The sequence below is a fragment of the Physeter macrocephalus genome, chromosome 4 (assembly GCF_002837175.3).
Source record: "Physeter macrocephalus isolate SW-GA chromosome 4, ASM283717v5, whole genome shotgun sequence".
In the NCBI taxonomy this organism is placed as follows: Eukaryota; Metazoa; Chordata; class Mammalia; order Artiodactyla; family Physeteridae; genus Physeter; species Physeter macrocephalus.
In genome coordinates, this window is record NC_041217.1 from 49,894,791 (window position 1) to 49,915,337 (window position 20,547).

Below are 20,547 nucleotides of genomic sequence, written 5' to 3' on the forward strand. Positions count from 1 at the left end.
TCCAAGAACAAGCACCCTGGGGACAGGAGCTCCTAGTCATTGGGGCTACCTTTGAAGCATGGGGACAACAACCTGTATACGAGGCCAGGCTCCCATTTGGATGAGCCCAGTTACTGTCATTTAGAGCTACTGGGCTAAAACCAGAAATACAGTAATAGTCATGATTTATTGAGCATTTATCTCATGTAAGCAGTGTGCTAAGCACTTCACATGTATTATCGCATTTAGTCACAACAACTCTGTTAACTCTGTTAATGTTAAATTTCCAGCGAAAAACTGTATGTATCCCTAGTATGTATCCTAGATTTGGATTATACTGTTCAGCTTGTCCTCTACCTATCATTTCAAGATCAGTAACCAGTTGGAATACAGCACCTGGGTCTCAAGAGAAGATTTCTGCTGCTAGGACCTTGTGGACAACACTATCAGCTCACCTAACTGGTCTCTGAAGAATTTGCCTTTGACTATTCATTATACCCTTTCACCTAGCACACAGTTTCATAGCAGCTTATCCCCATTATTCTTTTCCATTAAGTCCTCCTACCTTAACAGCTGGGAAGTACCTAAAGATACCATAGATTACTCAAGCAGATCTGGAAGGTGCCTCTGCAAGGTAATGAGCAATTTAAATGTTGACTAGAGACAGACATCAGAGGAGACCAACCAATGGGTGATACCACAGACACTCCTCAGATATATAGGCAAATCTGCCTTTGACAAAAAGAACCTTGCTATAAGGAATTATTAAGGGTCGTAAAGGCCATTGTTGCATTACTACCCTGGCATTCACTTATTGTTCTGTTCCTGCCTCTGGTTATGCCTGAACCAGCATGGCCCTACCACCTCCTTCATTGCTCTTGCCAACATTTGCCAACCTGAAATCAGGACCCATCCATGTGGGGGTGAAAAGTGACCAGCAGCCCTTGATGCCACCTTAACTCCAATAACCAGTACACTGGGATGGGTATGGGCCAACCCTGAAAATACATCAGCTCCATATTTATAGTGATGCTTCCTCAGATTTTAAGCCACATGTACCAGATAAATGTTTTTGTCCTTTTATTTCTCTATTTAAAAAAAGAGTCTATAAAAAGAATTCCTTTTAAGTTCTTTAATTAGTGTAAATTTTATATCCAGCCCAAGTACATCTCTTTTTCTTTCATTCACTCAGAAACACAGTAGTGTCACTTGCGCATGGTGCAACTATCAGAGTTAGGTGCAAATAACCTGGGGTGGAGCACACAGGCTTGAGTGTGGTGGAGGAGGGGAATGATTAAGACATGCCTCTGGGGAGTTCACAGTATAGTTGGAGAGAAGCCTGCATCTCAAGATTACAACAGAGTGTGATAAGCATAATGATAGGGACATGTAGAAAGGGCTGTGGGAGCAACAAAGAGACCTTGCCAAAGGGGCCAGAGGGCATACAGCGAAAAGGACATTTGAACTACATCAGAAGTCAGAATTTCGCCACATATAGACTCCAACTTCTTTCCAAAGTAGAATGCTGGCTAAAGCTCTTTCCCATAATTACTCTGATTAGATGATCTACCTAAGCATGTTATATGGCTTCTCTGTCATTACACGATTTCACTGTCTTCTCGTGTGTTGCTGCATTGTGACTTCCTACATTCCAAGGGCATTCCACATGGCAACCCAAGGGCAGGAAGTGAGGACAGAGGGCCTTGCTCAGGGCTGTAGCTGTTATATGGCAGCCCTCTTTGCAGTCACATTATCCTTGTTTCCTCCTATAACATGGGAGAGTCTTTCCTTTTAGGGTTCAGTGGCTCAACAGGTTTGGAAGGATTTGGTAAAGGGATGCTTCCTTGCGTTCTACTGCTTGGAGAAGACAGGAAATTTAGCAAGTCAAATGGCAAAGGTAAAACCACTGTGGAAGGTTTCTCTGTGGACAAGGATTGCAGGGTGTGGAGGTACCGAAGCTGAACAGCAGCTGGCGTGCCTGATAGAATCTCGGCTGCCATCCTCAGGGACTCGGACGCAGCCTTCTCCCCTTCCGCAGCGATCATCTAGACAAGGGATGTGAAGAAAAGCAAAGTGATTTTTCTTCTTCGCTCCATGAAGGTTTTAATCCTACTTAGTGTGACTCAACAAACAAGCACTAGTATCTACTGTGTGACAGGTGTTGCTAAGCACAGGGGAGCAGACTATTTGGTTCTCAAAGATCTTGATCTAGGCAGAGAGATTACACTGTTAATTGTAATTTAGGGTAGAATTTTTTAGGGTGGCCATGACAAGTATAGAGGAAGTGTTGGGGGGTTATTATGTCTGGTGGGCCTTGGAAGAGTAGTAGGATTTTGCCATTTAGAGGAAAGGTTGGCCAGCATTCCACGCAAAGACATGGAATCCTGAAAGAATGACTCCCAACTCAGGTTAGCATTTCACAAGAGAAAGCATGAAGCTCACCACCCAAATGTCACCTGAAAGTGGGCAAAGGGCACTGGACTCAGCGATCTAGAAGCAACTCTGCCCAGAGGGCTGCCTTCCTCCTCCACCAAAGCTCCAAAGTTATCCACCCTCTTACATAGTTAGGGGTTTTTCTTTACCTACGTTCTGTTCTTTAAGGGAAATCCACCTCCCCTCCAGTCCTCATTTTCCCTTCTCAACACCCTTCCTGCCCACACCTCAATCCTCAGGAGCTGCCGGCAGCCGCATCTTCTCCCTGGCACGCCTGAGTAGAGGCTATGAGTAGCACAGCCTTCTCTCAGCTCTGGCGTTGAGGGAATTGGGCCCTGATCATGATTGTCCCTCCAGGGCTTGTGCAGAGCTAGGGATACAGGTCGGGGTGTCATTAACCTAGAGGTGACAGGTGACTGATATTACCCAGGGAAAGATGCCAGCGCTAGAGAAGAGGGATGGAGCGCGCGGAGCTGCCTTTAGGGAGAGAGGGAGAAGGCAAGATTCAAGGAGGAGAAGGTCACTGTTACCAATAACTTCAGAGAGAGGGAGTAACAGGAAAAGAGACCTTACATTGGTCAGTTAGGAGGCTGTTAACACACTTGAGGAGAGCAATTTTAATAGAGTGGTGTGGGCACAAGCCAGATTCCCCCCAGCGCCTGGATGAATAGGTGAGGAGCGAAGGGGAAATGTTCTCCTTGAGGACGCCTTCTTTTGGATTCTCTGGTGATCCTCAAAGAGCAGCTGTGAAGGAGGACGGCCTGCTCAGGGCTGGCTCACCCGCACTTTGGCCTGTCTCTGTGCTTCGGCTTCCACCGCCAGCGAGTGCTGCAGCCCGGCTGGCAGCCTCACATCCTTACTGAAAGAGAAAGGACATGGGCAGGTAGGTGTGCAGCACTGCTTTTAGCAGCCGGAGCTTTCATACAGACCTGCCACCTTCTCTGCTGTCATTTCATGACGCACAGCGAATTCTGATTTAGCAGCGTGTGTGGCCCCAGACCTCTGCGCAGACAGTGGGCAGGGAAGAGCAGCTTCAGGGCAGTGCCTCAAATTTTGATTTTTCTTATCACTGATGCTATAGTAGAGTTATGGTTTTCTCTTTACAAGTGAAACGAATTTTGTGTTGATATACTACGAACATTTTCCCACTTAAAAGTTTAATCTAAATCCTGGCTGTTAAATTTCAATAATGAAGAACAGCCTTGAAGAGCCGTACTATTAATAATGAGGGAAGTCATCTAAGTTTATAAAAGAGAACTGATTTTGAAAAGGGTAGAACTGACCAAATAAGAACAATACTTAATGTATTGCATGAAAGATACAAAATTGTATTTTTCCCCTGATTGTAACTATAAAAAAATACATAGATAGAAAAAGTGGCAGTTCCTCAGAAAGTTAAATATGGAGTTACCATATGATCCAGTAATTCCACCCCTAGGTATATACCCAAGGGAAGTGAAAACATCTTCACACAAAAATTTGCACATGAATGTTCATTGCAGCATGATTCATAATGGTCCCAAAGTGGAAACAACCCAAATGTCCATCAACTGATGAGTAGATAAACAAAATGTGGTATAGCCAGCTGCACAATAGAATAGTATTCGACCATAGAAAGGAATGAAGTACTGATTCATGCTACACCATGGTTGGATGCTGAAAACATTAAGGTAAGTGAAGGAAGCCAGACTCAAAAGGCCACGGATTGTGTGATTATTATATTTATATTAAATTCCTGGAATAGCCAAATCCAGAGAGACAGAGAGTAGATTAGTGGTTGTCAGGGGCTAGGGGTTGAGGAGGCAATGAAGAATTCCTGCTTAGTGGATGCAGACTTTCTTTTGGAGATGATAAAAATATTCTGAAATTAGATGGTAGTGGTGGTTGCATCACTCTGTGAACATACTAAAAACCACTGTGCTCTAATTTAAAATGGTTAAAAATGGTGAGTTTTATGTTATGTGAATTTCATCTTTAAAAAATGTTTAAATCCATAGAAATATGAAAGTAATTTGCCCAGATGTTACAGTGGTTATGTTATGGCTATGAAATAATAGGTAAATTTTTTTCTTTCGTCCAAATTTATGCTAATATGGCTTTAGTACTCATTCAATGAAAATAATTTTTCAAATAGAAGTTTTAAAATAAAACCAAAATATCTCCCTTTATCATATTGTTCTTCCTGGTTAATCTCCTACCCACATTTCTGTTCTCTCCACTTTGATTCCCCAAATACAGGTCACTGCATCCAAGGCAACCTGTGGAGGGAAGAATTGAGATGTCAGTAAGAACCTCCGGGTGGGAGGAGAGCACCCCTATGCACCGATGACTGTTGCACTGAGAAAGCACATTTCTTCTGAAAGGACATTATGTACTTCCCTGTTTTGTTTTAACATTATAGGGCCTTGCAAAAGTTGTTTAACTTGCACCGTGCCACTCAACAAATATTTGTGGAATTAAAGATGGTGTGGTAGGCTGACTAATGGCTCCTAAAGACATCCATGCCCTAATCCCTGGAACTGTGAGTGTTATCCCAAAAGAGACTTTGCAGATGCAAATAAGTTCCAGGCTCTTAAAATGGGGAGTTTATCCTGGATCTTGCTGGTGGGCCCTAAAAGCAACTGCAAGTGTCCTTATAAGAGGGAAGCGGAGGGACATCTGGCTACAGAAGAGGAGAAGGTGGTGTGATGATGGAAGCAGAGGTTGGAGTGCTGTGCTTTTAAGATGGAGGAAGGGGCCATGATCTAAAGAATGCAGGTGGCCACCTGAAGCTGAAAAAGGCAAGGAAATGAATTCTCCTCTCAAAACCTCCAGAAGGAACCAGTCCTCCTGACTGACACCTTGACTCTGGCCCAGTAAAACTTCTTTTGGACTTCTGACCTTCAAAACTGTAAGGTTGGGACTTCCCTGGTGGTCAGGGTACTAGGATCCCACGTGCCGCAGGGCAACTAAGCCCGTGCGCCACAACCAAGAGCCTGCGCACCGCTACTAAGAACTGACGCAGCCAATAAATAAATAGATAGATATTTTTTTAAAAAAGCCTGAAAGGTTAAATTGGTGGTGGTTTAAGCCATCAAGTTTGTGGTAATTTGTTACAGAAGCAATAGGAAATAATAGAGATGATATAGTTGTTAAATTTGTTCTAAAATGCATTTATTAGAGAACCAAAATCTTTAGTCTCTCTCTCATATGATATTCTCTTCCATATAATATTTATTTACAGGTGCTTTCACTTCCTGTTGGTGGCACGCATCTCCCCCACCTCCCCATCCCAGGAGTGGGAAGAAAATGAACTGTGTGTTCTGGAAAAGGGGGGCAGGGCATGGAGCAATATGTGGGCCATACTCTTTTTCCTTTTTAACTTATTTCTGATTTCTTGGTGGCTAGATAAATAGTTAGCTTAGTGCACTGGGAATCCTGAGAAGACTAATTTAGGGGGTTGATGGGAGGAAGGGATGTTGAAAAAGACTTCGTAGAGGAGGTGACATCTTAAAGAACAATACGATTTTGCCTGTGGGGAAAAGGGAAATATTTGGTACAGAGGAACAGCCTAAGAGCAGGCATGGAAGCACAGACACACTGAACACTGGAGAAACACTAAGTCGGCTGGAGGATTAGATACATGGGGGGAAGGACAGCAAGAGGTGAGGCTGCAACAGTTGGGTCATTTATCCACTCATCCAAAAACCCAGTATCTGGCTGCTGTGTAACAGCCCCATGCCAGGTACTGAGGACAAAAGATGAATAAAATATGACCCCTGACATTGTGGAGTTCATGGTATGGGAAGACAAATGTGTAAATACATAAATTATAATTCAACATAACAAGGGCAAGCTTGAATGTCAAGTGTCTGGACCTTATCCTTTATCCTTTGGAGGGGAGGAATGAACAGGAAGAGAGGCTGAAGGGAGGGCAGAGGGGAGCAACGTGAGTGGTTTTTAAATTCCAGAGCAGCAACTCCCCTGTGTCTTCTTGTTCTAACTTTTTCTCCTTTCAGCTTCTCTTATTTCCTGAATTCTTCCTTTTTCCACTAGGATGCTAATCCCAGTTTTATCAGTGATGAACTGGACATGTCATGAACATTTGGATACTTCATTTTCTCAGCTGTGTCTGCTCAGGCCCCATCAGGCACAATCATCATCAATGCCTTCAATCCTTAGTTCCTTCTATTGAGGTGTTCCTTCAGCTAGACTCGATTCATAGCCTCCGAACTCAGTTCTGGGCTTGGGTGCCTCATGGCCTCAATGACAGGCTCTGTCACTGGTGGTAATTGCCACCCGACTGGCCAGCTGCCTAGAATGCTGCTTTGTTCTCATCTCTCTTCTGAATACCTTTGCCAACTTGTCTTGGTAAGAAGTGAAGATGCCTACCCTGTTTGTGGGCAAGGTTGCTGAGCTTGCTGCCTGCGGCCTAGACGCTGCTGCTTGTGAGGCAGCTCTTGCTTTTCTCTCCCTCCTATCATTCCAACTCAGTCAAATCTAGATGATGGATTGGGTAATTAATCACATAAGGGTCTGTGACATCTCTTTTCATCTGAAAGTCTTATTTGAACTTATCATTATCTAACTTTGCTTGTTTCCCCAACTAGACTGTAAGGTCCCAAGATGCATTCCTTATCATCTCTGTGTCCCACCAACCCACCCTGTCCAGCCCCACCACCCCTGCCAGCTCCCACCCCCTCCACCTTGTGCTATGTGGGCACTTTACAATGAGTCTAAAGCCACTTTTTGTTTTGAGAACAAAAACTGTGGCAATGACTGACTAATCAGCACAGATCGGTGACTATGATTGGTTCAGGGTCAATTTGGCAACCTCTTAACTGTCAGCTCCTTACGGGACGGTACCTTTGAATGCATGGCACATGGAAGATTCAGTAAATGGCCAATGAAGAAAGGAATAAAAGATAAAGGGATACTTCAGCATACTTGGTGTTAAATTCATCTAAGTACCTTTACATCTTGTGCAATGCTCTTCCTCTCTAGAAGAATTTCAGTGAGGGATCGATGTGCTAGGAGACGCTTCATGGTGGTTTGCACAAGGAATTGGACCGCTTTGGACACATGAGCAAGACTGCTTAGGAGAAGAGAGGCATTTTCCATTCGGTAGTAGCAGATGGCATCTATCTCCATTACAAACATGTCTTTGGTTACAACCTAGGCAGAAAAAAAATTTGGATGACAACCCTGATTCTTGGGTTCCTTTCCCACATAAGGATAGAGGAGCTAAATATGTTCAAAGGGTATTTTCTCAGAGTAAGATGATGGTTAGAAGAAAGAGTAGTTGGCTCGCCCTTTAATCAAAATAGACGTGTTTTTTTAAAAATTATGGAGTTTGTATTAAATACACTAAAGAACTCACAATTTAAAGGAATTTTGCTGTAAATCCTTTTGTAAAAAAAAAAAATCAGGACTAATTTTCTTACATGAAAACATTCAGTTGATTGTATATCAGGTCTTTTTAAACTGATGCCAAAAAAATCTCCTAAAAGAGCAACATGTTCTGGGAAACAAGCACTCAAATGTATTGAGTGTGCATTTTTTTTTTTTTTTTTTTTGCGGTACGCGGGCTTCTCACTGTCGTGGCCTCTCCCGTTGCGGAGCACAGGCTCGGGACGCGCAGGCTCAGCGGCCATGGCTCACGGGCCCAGCCGCTCCGCGGCATGTGGGATCCTCCCAGACCGGGTCACGAACCCGTGTTCCCTGCATCGGCAGGTGGACGCGCAACCACTGCGCCACCAGGGAAGCCCCTTGAGTGTGCATTTAGAGGGCAGTTTGGTGGTACATATCAAAAGCCCTAAAAGATGTATGTGCACAACATTTCCATTTTTAGACATTAATCACAAGGATATATTTCAAGGGTTTAGCTGCAAGGATATGATTCATAGTATTGCTTATTGTGATTAAAAAGTAGAAATAATATCAACAATAGGGAATTAGTTGAGAAAATTCCAATTACTCAATTAGTTGAGTAAATTAGTTGAGTAAAATCCATACCATGAAATGCTGTGTGTCTGTTTAAAACAAAGAGGTAGAAACATAGGTAATATATGAAAAGGTGATAACAATAGATTGTTGAGTGAAAAAAGACATGTTGCAAAATAGTATGTATGGTGTGATATATATATATATATATATATACAAATAAACGCACACACATATATATGTCTGAAATTACTACCACATACATAGAAAAGTCTGAAAGGATACATTCTAAAATATCAACTCTATGGGTGATAGGATTAGGTATAAGTTTTACTCCTTTTTATATTTTATTATATAAAATACGTCTTTTAAAAGTATATTATTTTTATTCACATTTCCATTTACCAAAAGAAAGAAAGAGAAAAAACCTCAGACTGAAAGTGGGAGACAGTTTAGGAAAGGCTTATAAATCTGAATCAGTAACAGGAAAGTCTAGATGTTATCTCTACATTTAACTTTTTTTTTTTTTTTTTTTTGCAGTACGCGGGCCTCTCACTGTTGTGGCCTCCCCCGTTGCGGAGCACAGGCTCAGGACGTGCAGGCTCAGCGGCTATGGCTCACCGGCCCAGCCGCTCCACGGCATGTGGGATCTTCCCGGACCAGGGCACAAACCCGTGTCCCCTGCATCAGCAGGCGGACTCTCAACCACTGTGCCACCAGGGAAGCCCCAACATTTAACTTTTAATTGTGGTAAAATACACAAAACATCAAATTCACCTTCTTAACCATTTTTAAGTGCACAATTCGGTAGTGTTAAGTACATTCACATTGTTGGGCAACCAGTGTCCAGAACTCTTTACATCTTGCAAAACTGAAACCTGGTGAACAATTCCCCATTCTCTCCTCCTGGCAGTCCCTGCAACCATCATTCACTTTCTGTTGCTCTGAATTTCACTACTCTATGTTCCTCATATAAATGGAATCATACAGTATTTGTCTTTTTGTGACTGGCTTATTTCACTTAGCATACTTTTCTCAAGGTTCAGCCATGTTGTAGTATACGCTGGAATTTCTTTCCTTTTTAAGGCTGATTATTATTCCATTGTCAGCATATACATTTTGTTTATCTATTCAGCCATCAATGGGCATGTGGATTGCTTCCACCTTTTGGCCATTGTGGAAAAAAATGATGCTATGAACATAGGTATACAAATGTCTCTTCAGTACCCTGCTTTCAATTCTTTGGCATCTATACCCAAAAGTAGAATTGGTAGATTATATGGTAATTCTATTTTTAATTTTTTGAGGAACTGTCATACTGTTTTCTACAGTAGCTGCACCATTTTACATTCCCACCTACAGTATACAATGGTTCCAATTTCTCTACATCTTTGCCAACACTTATTATTTTCAGGTTGTTTCTTAATAACAGCCATCCTGATAGATGTGAGGTGGTATCTCATTGTGGTTTTGATTTGCATTTCTCTGATGATTAGTGATGTGGAGCATCTTTTCATGTGTTTTTTGGCCATTTGTATATCTGCTTTGGAGAAATGTCTATTCAAGTCTGTATTGAAATGTCTATTCAAGTCAAGTATATATACTATCTACCATATATGGAGGGCAATCTGCTTTACTCAAAGTCATCTGATTTAAATATTAATCTTATCTAAAAAAATACCTTAACAGCAACATCTAGATGTATTTGACCAAATATTTGGGTACCATGGCTTCGCCAGGTTGACACATAAAATTAACCATCACAAAGGCCTTTGTCCATTTTAAATTGGATTGTTTGCTTTCTTGTTGTTGAGTTATAAGATTTCATATATTCTGGATATTAACCTCTTACCAGATATAGTATTTGCAGTTTTTTTTCCCATTCTGTAAGTTGCCTTTTCATTCTGTTGATTGTGTCCTTTGTTGTAAAGGCGTTTTAAATTTTGATGTAGCCCATATCTCTTTTTCTTTTCTACTTTTGAGCAAAAATAGTCATTTTCCTCTGGGCCAGAAGTGGTAGCTTGGCCAGGGAAAATGTAGAAAGAAAGCAAAATCCACCACTTGGCTTACCTCGTGAAAGGGTATCTCCAAGGTTTGGAGGCGAAGGTCAACCTTGTGGTAGGTATCCAGGCAGGGCAAAAAGAAGAAAAGGCCTAGAAGAGGGGGCAGGGGAAGTGACAGGTGAATGGCTAGCATGGAGGCCATTTGGGGTTCACTCTTTTGGCGTCAAGTTGCATGTTGCATTGCATTTCTTAGCCTCCAACTGCCCATAGACCTCCCCACATCCCACCTCCACCCGTGGTGTGTTTGTTGTTACTAAGGCTACCAAATAATTTGTTGTTCAAGCTGGGACACTTTTGAGGGTGAAAGGAGAGCACTATTATGACTTACACCAGGACAACAGGCATAAACAGGGATTATCCCCAGCAAAATGGGCTGTATGGTCACCTTGGTCATGGTGCTGACCTGTCCAGATATTGGGTTACACATCTGTCTCCTTCACTAGATTTAAACTCTATAACAAGAGCATCTTATGCATTCCTGTTAGCCTTAGTGCCTAACTTAGTGCCTTTTAGGTGCTCTGTAAAACTATTTCTTGAATCCATGTGTGTAAGAAGTTTAGAGCCAGCAACCTCCATGTGGTATTTCTTAAAATGTGAGCCCCAAAGGAATCAGAATAGCAACATCATGATACCAGCCTTCTGGTTGGCTAGTTAGTCCTCACCCACCCAATATAATGTATAGGGTCAATGTGCAATCAATGTTTTAGATTGATTTATTGAGATTTTTCTGAGAGACCATTGGACACTGTAGGCTTGTACAAGAGCCAAAGCTTTGTTGGAATCAGCAGTACCTCACAGCACCCATGAACTCTCTGAGGAGCCACCCAGCTACTAGCCCTTCTCAGACCCAATCGAGAAGGATGCCAAAAACTAGAACCAGAACAAGGCAGTCCCTGTTCTGGAACTACAGGGTCTGGTTCTATTTTTGTGTGAACCAATCTGTTGGTTCTGAATCTTCAAACTGATTTGTGTCTCCTAGTCTGGTCTCTATTCTCTATCTGTTGTTTCTGTAGAGCTGGCTTGGAACTTGGACCCTTTCCAATCTATGCACAGTGAGACTTTGCTTCTTCCCATGTCTTCCTGGCTTAGCTCTTCAAATCCCAACTATTAGACTTTTCAGACTGTCGATACCTCTATCTGTGCCCCATAATCAGTTTGGACTTCTGGATACAAACTCTGTAAGACTTTAAGGTCCTAGAGACTAGAGACCATGTCTAATTCATCCATCTTCATATCCTTTGTAGTTAAACAATGAAACACAGGAAGTGCTTAATCTATGTTTCTTAAATTTCATGAACTGAAGGCCAATTTGTTACTTGGATGCTGAACTTTGCCTGTCTCGCCTGGTTTGTTCTGATTCCCTGGATCCTGAACTAGCTCAGTTTTGCTCTGAGAATTCACAGGACTCAGACCACTTACATATTCTACTCAAACCAGTGCCTGGTCATAGGTCCTAGCCTACTTGCTACTCCAGCCAGCCTGGCCCTGGCATTCAGCTTTTTGCATCCACTCTCTCTTTTGGTCACTGTGACCTGGTAGTAATGGTCTCTGAAGAATTTCTTAATAACCTGTGTTACAAGTAACAGATTGAAAAATGAAGATATCATGAATCAAGTTACTTCATGTAATTTGAGGGCTGTATTTACAAATATGCATGGATTGAAGAAATTGGCAAGTCTCTGGGGGGTAAAAAAGGTCATTCTTACCAGGGCCTTTGGCTCTTCCAGGAAGCAGATGTCCCAGTCGGAATATAATTACTCTCTCATACTCCTGTATAACCTAAAGGAAAATTTAATACTTTTGAATCACTCCAAGAGATTAAAATGAAGTCTTCAAAAGACCCTAGTGTGAGAGTGATCCTAGGTATCAGAAATCTTTTGCTTTGAGAACCAATAAAAAATTTCTGTTAATACTTACATTTCTAAAATATATACTTAGTAAATGAAGAATTTCAGAAACCAATGAAAAAGTATAATTTTTGAGACTGTGGACAGAATTTTGATTAGAGAGTCATGGTTATCTAAAAAATAATTGGTTCCACCAAATCAAAGTAGTCACAGCATATTTAATCTTGTATATTGCTGTGATTGCTGCATTATGAGCTTTTACATGTATCACTCATTAGCTATTTACAGACCTTACGGCAGCCATGCAGGTGTTCAGATCACCCTTCAGGAAGAGCCTGTAGCCAACTATATGTTGTCTGTAGGAGATACACTTTCTATTTAAATATACAAATAGGTTGAAAGTAAAAAGATAGAAAAAAATATACCACACAAAGAGTAACCAAAAGAGAGTAGGAGTGACTATACCGATATCAGACAAAGTGAAGTTTAAAACAAACACGCAAAAATGTTACTAGTGATAAAGAGGGACATTGTGTAATTATAAAATGGCCAATGTGTTAGGAAAGTATAACAATGGTAAACATATATGTACCTAAAAATAGAGTTCCAACATATATAAAACAAAAACCAAAAGAACTGAAGGTAGATATAGACAATTCAATAATAAAAGTTGGAGACTTTACTATCCCACTTTCAATCATGGATAAAACAACTAGACAGAAGGTCAACAAGGAAAGGAAAGACTTGAACAACACTAAAAACAAACTAAACCTAACAGATAGCTATGCATAACTCCACCCAATAATAGCAGAATATATATTCTTCTCAAGCACACATGAAACATCTCTAGGATAGACCATATGCTGGGCCATAAAAAAAAACTCAATAAATTTAAAAGGATTGAAACCACACTAAGTATATTCTCTGATTACAATGGAATGAAATTAGAAATTGATAACAGAAGGAAATTTGGGAAATTCACATACATATGGAAAATAAATCACACACTCTAAAATAACTGATAGGTCAAAGAAGATATCACAAAAGAAATTAAAAAACACTTTGAGGGACTTTGCTGGTGGCGCAGTGGTCAAGAATCCACCTGCCAATGCAGGGGACATGGGTTTGAGCCTGGTCCTTGAAGATCCCACATGCCGTGGAGCAACTAAGCCTGTGTGCCACAACTACTGAGCCTGCGCCCTAGAGCCTGCGAGCCACAACTATTGAAGCCTGCGTGCCTAGAGCCTATGCTCCACAGCAAGAGAAGCTGCCACAATGAGAAGCCTGTGCACCACAACAGAGTAGCCCCCACTCGCTGCAACTACAGAAAGCCACACGCAGCAACAAAGACCCAATGCAGCCAAAAATAAATAAAATAAAAAGTAAATAAATTTTTAAAATGCTGTAAATTCAGAACACAATGATAAAAAAAGTTTATTAAAAAAATCCAAACACTTTGAGATGAATGAAAACAAAACCTCAAGATACCAAAACATATGGGATGCAACTAAAGTAGTACTTAAAGGAAAATTTATAACTGTAAATGCCTATAACAAAAGAGAAGAAATATCTCAAAATACCCTAATTTTCTACCTTAATATACTGGAAATAGAAGCACAAACTAAACCCAAAGTAAGCAGGAAGAAGAAAATAAAGATTAGAGTGGAAATAAATGCAATAGAAAATAGAAAAGCATCAGAGAAAATCAACTGAACCAAAAGTTGGTTCTTTGACAAGATCAACAAAATTGACAAATACTTAGCGAGACTGACCAAGAAAAGAGAGGAGATTCAAATTGCTGAAATCAAGAGTCTAAGAGGAATGACAGAGACATCACTACTGTCCTTACAGAAATAAAATAGATTATAAAACAAAATATTATGAACAACTATATACCAACAAATTAGATAACAGGTGAAATGGACAAATTCCTACAGTCATAAACTATCAAAACCGACTCGAGAAGAAAAAGAAAAATGAAAAAGACCCAGAATTAAAAGATTGAATTAGTAGTTTAAAAATTTCCCACAAAGAGAAGTCCAGGACCAGATCACTTCACTGGTAAATTCTGCCAAACATTTAAAGAGGAATTAATACCAGTTCTTCACAAATTCTCCCAAATAATAGAAGAGGAGGGAAATCTTTCCAACTCATTCTCTGAGGCCAGTATTATCCTGATACCAAAACAAGACAGTGGGGCTTCCCTGATGGCACAGTGGTTGAGAGTCCTCCTGCCGATGCAGGGGACGCGGGTTCGTGTCCCGGTCCGGGAAGATCCCACATGCCGCGGAGCGGCTGGGCCCGTGGGCCATGGCAGCCATGGCAGCCATGGCCGCTGAGCCTGCGCGTCCGGAGCCTGTGCTGCGCAACGGGAGAGGCCACAACAGTGAGAGGCCCGCGTACCGCAAAAAAAAACCCCAAAAAACAAAAAAAACAAGACAGTGATACCACAAGACAAGAAAACTACAGACCAGTATCTCTCATGAATATAAATGCAAAAATCCTCAACAAACAACCAGCAACTTGACTCCAGTAACATATAAAAAGGATTATACATCATAAACAAGTGGAACTTATTCTAGGAATACACAGTTGATTTAACATCCAAAATTCAATGAATGTAATACACCATATTAACAGAATAAAGGGCAAATACCATGTAATCATCTCAATGGGGGAAGAAAAGGCATTTGACAAAATCCAACACCCTTTCACAAAGACGAAGAAGAAGAGGAAGGAGAGCTTGCATGAGGAGTGAAGTCGGCCGCAGCCCCAGCAGCATCTGTAGCGTTCCAGTCAAAGACATGCTCTTCCCTGACAGCTCTGGCCAGTGACTAAGAATGGCAGGGATACAAGGGCTTGGCCATTTCTGCCCATTGTGAGACTCATCTATGAGGCAAACTTTGCTCTGGAGTTCCCTTTCAGTCTGGCCAAGATATCTTGGAGGTATCCCACAGTCTGAGGCACTCTCTGTCCAATCATTCCTTCCCCTTCTCATATCACAGGTGTCAGATCTGCATCATCCTCTGAAGGTTTTCCCTGCCTACTCTTATTCTCTCTCCCCTTAATCTTTCACAGACAATGCCACCCCATAAATCCCTTGCACTTCTAATTCCATCTTGGTATGTGCTTCCCACACTGACACAGGTCTTCATTTACTTCAGGGACAGCCATGTGTAACCACCTGTGGGCCCAAGATAATTATCGTTTGTCGTCTATAGAAGCTGCCTGAGAAGTTTCCTGGAGGTGTCAGGAGTAGGCAGCATGACCTCTTCTGGGCTGGTCTTTGTGTTATAGAGCGTAGATGAACTAGACATAGCTCCTGTCCTGAAGGGGCTCTCAGTCTAATGGCAGAGATTGTGTATCCACAAATATTATACATGTGGTAATTGCTAGAATTGATGTGAAAGTAGGATGACACGTGAGCACAAGGAAGGGAATGACAGTCTGGAGGAGTCAAGGAAGGCTTCACAGGTATCTCTGAGCAGGTATAAAGGAGTAAGAGCTCTCCTGGAAGGTGAGTGGGAGTGAGGGCATTCCATGCAGAGCAGACAGCACGTACCAAAACACAGAAATGAGAGTGGACATGGTGTGGTCAGTGAGAGGCACCAGGAAATTACTTATTGGGTCCTCATGGAATCTCACCTTTATGCAGAACCAGATAGAAAAAGGGAAGGTCACAATGACGAAGAGCAGGGATGTGAGGACAAGAAGCCACTCACAAGCCCCTAAACTGGAAGACTTGGTACCTTAAAAAAAAAAAAAAAAGCAAAAGAATAATTATATTGGAACTTCACCATATTCACTGACTAGCACCTCTAGTCCAGTCCTTGGTATTAGGGTCAGAGAAGTTTGCCGACTTTGCTGGAAATAGTGGAATGAGCTGGATATCAGCCTGGTCAGTTCCCAGAGCCTGGGGCGTGGTCTGTGTGAAGGGCTTTGTGGGCAGATGAAAGATGGAGCAGGCTCCTGGAAAGGCAGTGGAGGGTACACTGGAACAAGCACAGAATCTGGGCAGAAGGTCTGGGTTCTGGTTCTGGCTCCACCATTTTCTGTCCAAATGACCTTAAGCAAGGTACACAACCTCTCAGTTTCCTCATCTATTCAAGGAAATGCTATTGCATAACTATTTCATAATAACTATCTCATGGAATAGCTCATATCTCTGGCATAAGAATGAAATGACATATAAACATAAAAGCACCGAACTGTGTGTTTTTACATGCCTGGTGTTGTCATTTAAAACTCATGTTTACCTAGTGGTAACTGCTACAAAAGTACTTTTTCTATCTGAGCCCCTCTTAAATAGGTACCTTAAAAATACATAATCAATGAAATTGCTACTAAATAGATTTATGTTCCAAAGGCTCTTAGCATTACAAAGGTTCCACTTAAGTCTTTATTTTTCAGTGTGAAAAGCAGATTGCTGTTAACTTTGTTAGACACAATTGGCTTTACTTTTGAGCTATCCATTTCCAACTAGAGGACAGAAGCTGTGCTCCTTTTATATGCATGTGCCAAAAAGGCATACACACACACACACACACAGCCATACTTAGATGATATTTCCTTAGTATCTTCTAGAAGTATAATTTTGAGAAAAAACAGGACCCTTTGTCCCTCTCTGCATAGTTTCTTCTATTTGAAGTGGTTCAAACCACATGTGTCCAGAGGTTCACCTTCCCTGAAATTACAGCTCCATCTACCACTTGCCCCAATGTTTGAAATTCCTCCATGAGAGCCCCTTCTTTGGCTTTAGGTGTGGATCTTTAGACAGTCTTTGAAAATCACCTATATGGGGTAATATTAGCCCATTTGTGCCTATAAAAAAGTGGTAAGGAACTGGAGTACAGGCCATCCAGGTTGCTTGGGTGATAAATGAAATGGTATCAGGGAAAATTCAGTCTCAAGAACATAAGCTTCTTGGGGCCTTGTCTTGTTTAAACCGTGTCCCAGGACTGGAATAGTGCCTGACACACACAGGTGCTCAATAAATACTTGTTGAATGTAGGAAGGAAGGAGAAGTGGATAGTGAAAATGATTTAAATGTAATGGTTATAGAAATCTCAAGAATTTTAATCCACAGGTACTAGAAAACTGGCCAAAGGGATACTATTTGTCAGTTTAAAAATCTTATAGAGGAATAGAAGGTGACTAAAGATTAGAAATGGTGAAAAGTCTATTTTTAAGGGATGGGAAGGAAATGGATAACTAATTAGTAGGCCTGAAAATTTGATTTCCGTGCTTGCAAAATAACTGGAAAGGTCATCACCAAATTGATGTGCAGATTACTCGAAGAGGGCAGATATACAAGCTGCACCAGCACAAAACCAAACTCAGTGCTAAATGCCAATGTATGGCAGTTCCCAAATGGTGTCCCACGGAACACTAATCCTCCAGGGTGCTCCACAAAGCATGTGTTCCTGGAGCAGACAAGTTTAGGAAATATTGTGTACTGTATCCCACTCCTGGAGCTTCCCATCAGTCACTGGCATATTGAAGCTAGGAGAATCTCTGCAGCAAAGAAGCATTCTTATCTTTGTTTAACCTAGTATTTCCCAAACATTTGACCAGGCGATGTCTTCTCCAAGCAAATTCATGTTCTATGGAATTTATTTCTCATGCAACCTACTCTGGGAGATGCAGTTTTGGGAGAGGTGTTTCTATCAACATCGTATTAGTTTTTGCAATATTCTTCCCTAAGAGCAATAACAGTGTTATTGCCATGTTTACTAGTTTATAAATATATTTCATTTGCCAGTGGTAACCATGGTAAGTAAAAATAATAAATGCACATACTGACAAAATTTATATTTTATAAGTGAAGAAAGTCCTCAAAATTCCTTCATACCATAGTTAGGGATGTGAACAGAAAACTAATATGTATACCCAAATCTAACTTGCAGCTTTACTCACAAAATATTATTCTCTTAGAATGAGCTCCTTGAATATCCAATTTGTTTAGTGTAAGTGAATAGTGAAACACTACATGTTAAAGCAGGAAGCGCCTTGAGATACAGTAGTCTGAGAATCCTCAACATTTCAGTAAAGTGAAGCTTCTCTTAGTTTCTCCCAAATCTTAGGTAGCCTGGCTGTGGGAGTGTGGTACTAGTGAGGAGGAGAGGGGATGTTGATGTGTCTGCTCCCCTTTCCTCTGGGAGCCACACAAGCCTCCCAGACAAGGGCTCAGCAAGAGTGTCTCATCCTTAATGGGCTCATCCATTGCTTGGGGGGGCCTGAAGCTCTAGTCACTTTATAGCTGAACAGACTGAGTGAGGCCCACAAGGTGAAGCTACTAGCCCAAGGCCACAGCTAGTTGGTGGCAGTGCTGGAACCATGACCAGAAATCAGGGACAGCACCCTGCAAGGATGGGCTTTTCAATAAGACTGTTTTATTCTGTAATGCTGGCTTCTCCACTTCCCACCTGTAGGTCTTGGGCAAGTTACTTAATTTCTCAGCATTTTTTCTCATCTGTGCCACGGGAATGATAATACTCAGTAAAACACCTAGCATGTGCCTGGCACACAGTAGGAGCTCCAAAAGTGGGGCTCCCTTCCTTCCCTACCCCACCGATGTGGTCTGAAGCACAATACTTACAGACCTCTAACCTCAGCACTACTTACTGTAGCAGTGAATCCAATAACCCTTTAATGACCAGAAGTTTCTGACCCATGAAAGGGCATCAGTTAGGCAAAACAGCATTAACATGGTCAACATAAACTACATCCCAATTGCTGGAATCTTTCTCAAGTCATAGCTTTCAGTGCTACAGCATACAGGGCAGTGCTGGTAGCCAGGAAATGTTAAAATTTCAGAGTCAGCAGAAAGTAGTATAACACACTATTCCTTATTTACCGTCCTTTAAACCTCCCTCACCCTGAAATTAAGGTGTAACGAGTTTTTTCTTCCATTCATTATAGAAAGGATTGGAAGCAGATAAATTTGTTCCTAAGAGTTGCTTCCCCTGCAGAAGCCAAAGAGACACCTTTCCCTGTGATTCCCTCCCTTTGGTCTAACTTGCCTCTTTTAGCTTGCAAGGATGTTTTTTTTTTTCTTTCCCTCCAGGCTTTGTGCAAGATAAGTGCTTTGAGTGTCTTATCTCATTTTATCCTCACAATTACCCTCTGAGGTGGGTACTGTTGCTGTCCCCATTTGATACATGGTTAAGTCCCTGACTATGATCAAATAGTTAGCTGAGATTCAAACTGAGATCTAGCTTTTCTCTACTTGGCTCTGCTGCCTCTACTTTTTAGAAAGTATGATCACTGCAAAGTGTAAAATACTTTTAGGAAAGTCTGACGAGGAGAGGAGAATAAGCTACATCGTTGCCCTGAACCATGTTGGTTGGTCCTCAACCTGGATCACACTTCCTCCCACCTTCCATCCATGGCTGACCCCTGAGAACAGCGGTATTTAGCTGATGTTATTTGTATTTCTTCTGATGCATTTTGGTCTCCACCACTGAGGGGTCGGTGGGTCCTATCTCGCGTCTTTCATTTCCTGGGAAGCTGAGCAGGTCCAGCAGGCTGCTCTGGCCTCGGAAGCTCTCAGTGCGGTGCCTCATTGCACCTTAACTGACATCCCTTGGGTACCACTTGGAAAGGCCGCACCCCCTCCCGGGGCCTCAGCCTGACCGCTGTACCTTCCTCGGGCCGCTCGCTCTCCAGCAGCGCCACCACCTCGGTGCCCTCCTCGCCAGAGCCCCGGACCTCATCCACGTCCACCACGGTGGCTGCAGGCGCTCGGGGCTCACTCGGGCTCCCTGCCCGCCCGAGGGCCGGCTGCTCCGGCCCGGCGGCCCGGCGCCCGCGGCCTCTGCCGCCCCTCTCGGCCTTCGCCCTCTTGTTCTCTTTGTGGGTGGACCCGCTGCCTCTCCCGTGGGCCTCTCTGGAGGAGCTCCGAGCCCTTTTCTCCATCCTCAGAGCGACCGAATCCAGGAGCGCGGTTCCTGCGAAGTCGCTGGCAGGGATGCGGGGCGCGTCCCGGGGGGACTATAATGACCTTGGGCGGGGGCGGGACCTGGGCGGGGCTCTGCTCGGGGTGAAACCCGGCAGCTGTTTCTCAGGGGAGCTGTGGACAGGGCGCGCCACCCCTGAGACTTGGTGCCACCTTCAACACTGAGTTTTTGTGAAAACCCATGTGCCGTGCCAGTTTATGGCGTTTTAAAATGTGTTTCTAGAGACGAAAATTTGAGCTGAAATACTACGGAGGCCCGCAAACCGCCGAAGGTGTGATGGCACTTTGCTTTATGATTTGTAAATATCGTTTAGAATGGGGTATGTGGTCCTCGCTTAAGACTAAA

General features: G+C 42.4%; 1 protein-coding gene across 1 annotated transcript; it reads right to left on the bottom strand.

The window, feature by feature from the left end:
• Positions 1 to 1,143: 1,143 nt before the first annotated feature.
• NPHS2 (NPHS2 stomatin family member, podocin) lies at positions 1,144 to 20,161 on the bottom strand. Its single transcript, XM_007109039.2, has 8 exons — positions 19,888 to 20,161; positions 15,890 to 15,993; positions 12,104 to 12,176; positions 10,405 to 10,487; positions 7,363 to 7,566; positions 4,615 to 4,670; positions 3,193 to 3,271; positions 1,144 to 2,024 (listed from the first exon to the last, which is right to left on the bottom strand). Exons 1-8 carry the CDS (start codon positions 20,159 to 20,161, stop codon positions 1,746 to 1,748), a joined length of 1,152 nt encoding a protein of 383 aa, XP_007109101.1. The 3' UTR covers positions 1,144 to 1,745.
• Positions 20,162 to 20,547: the final 386 nt, after the last annotated feature.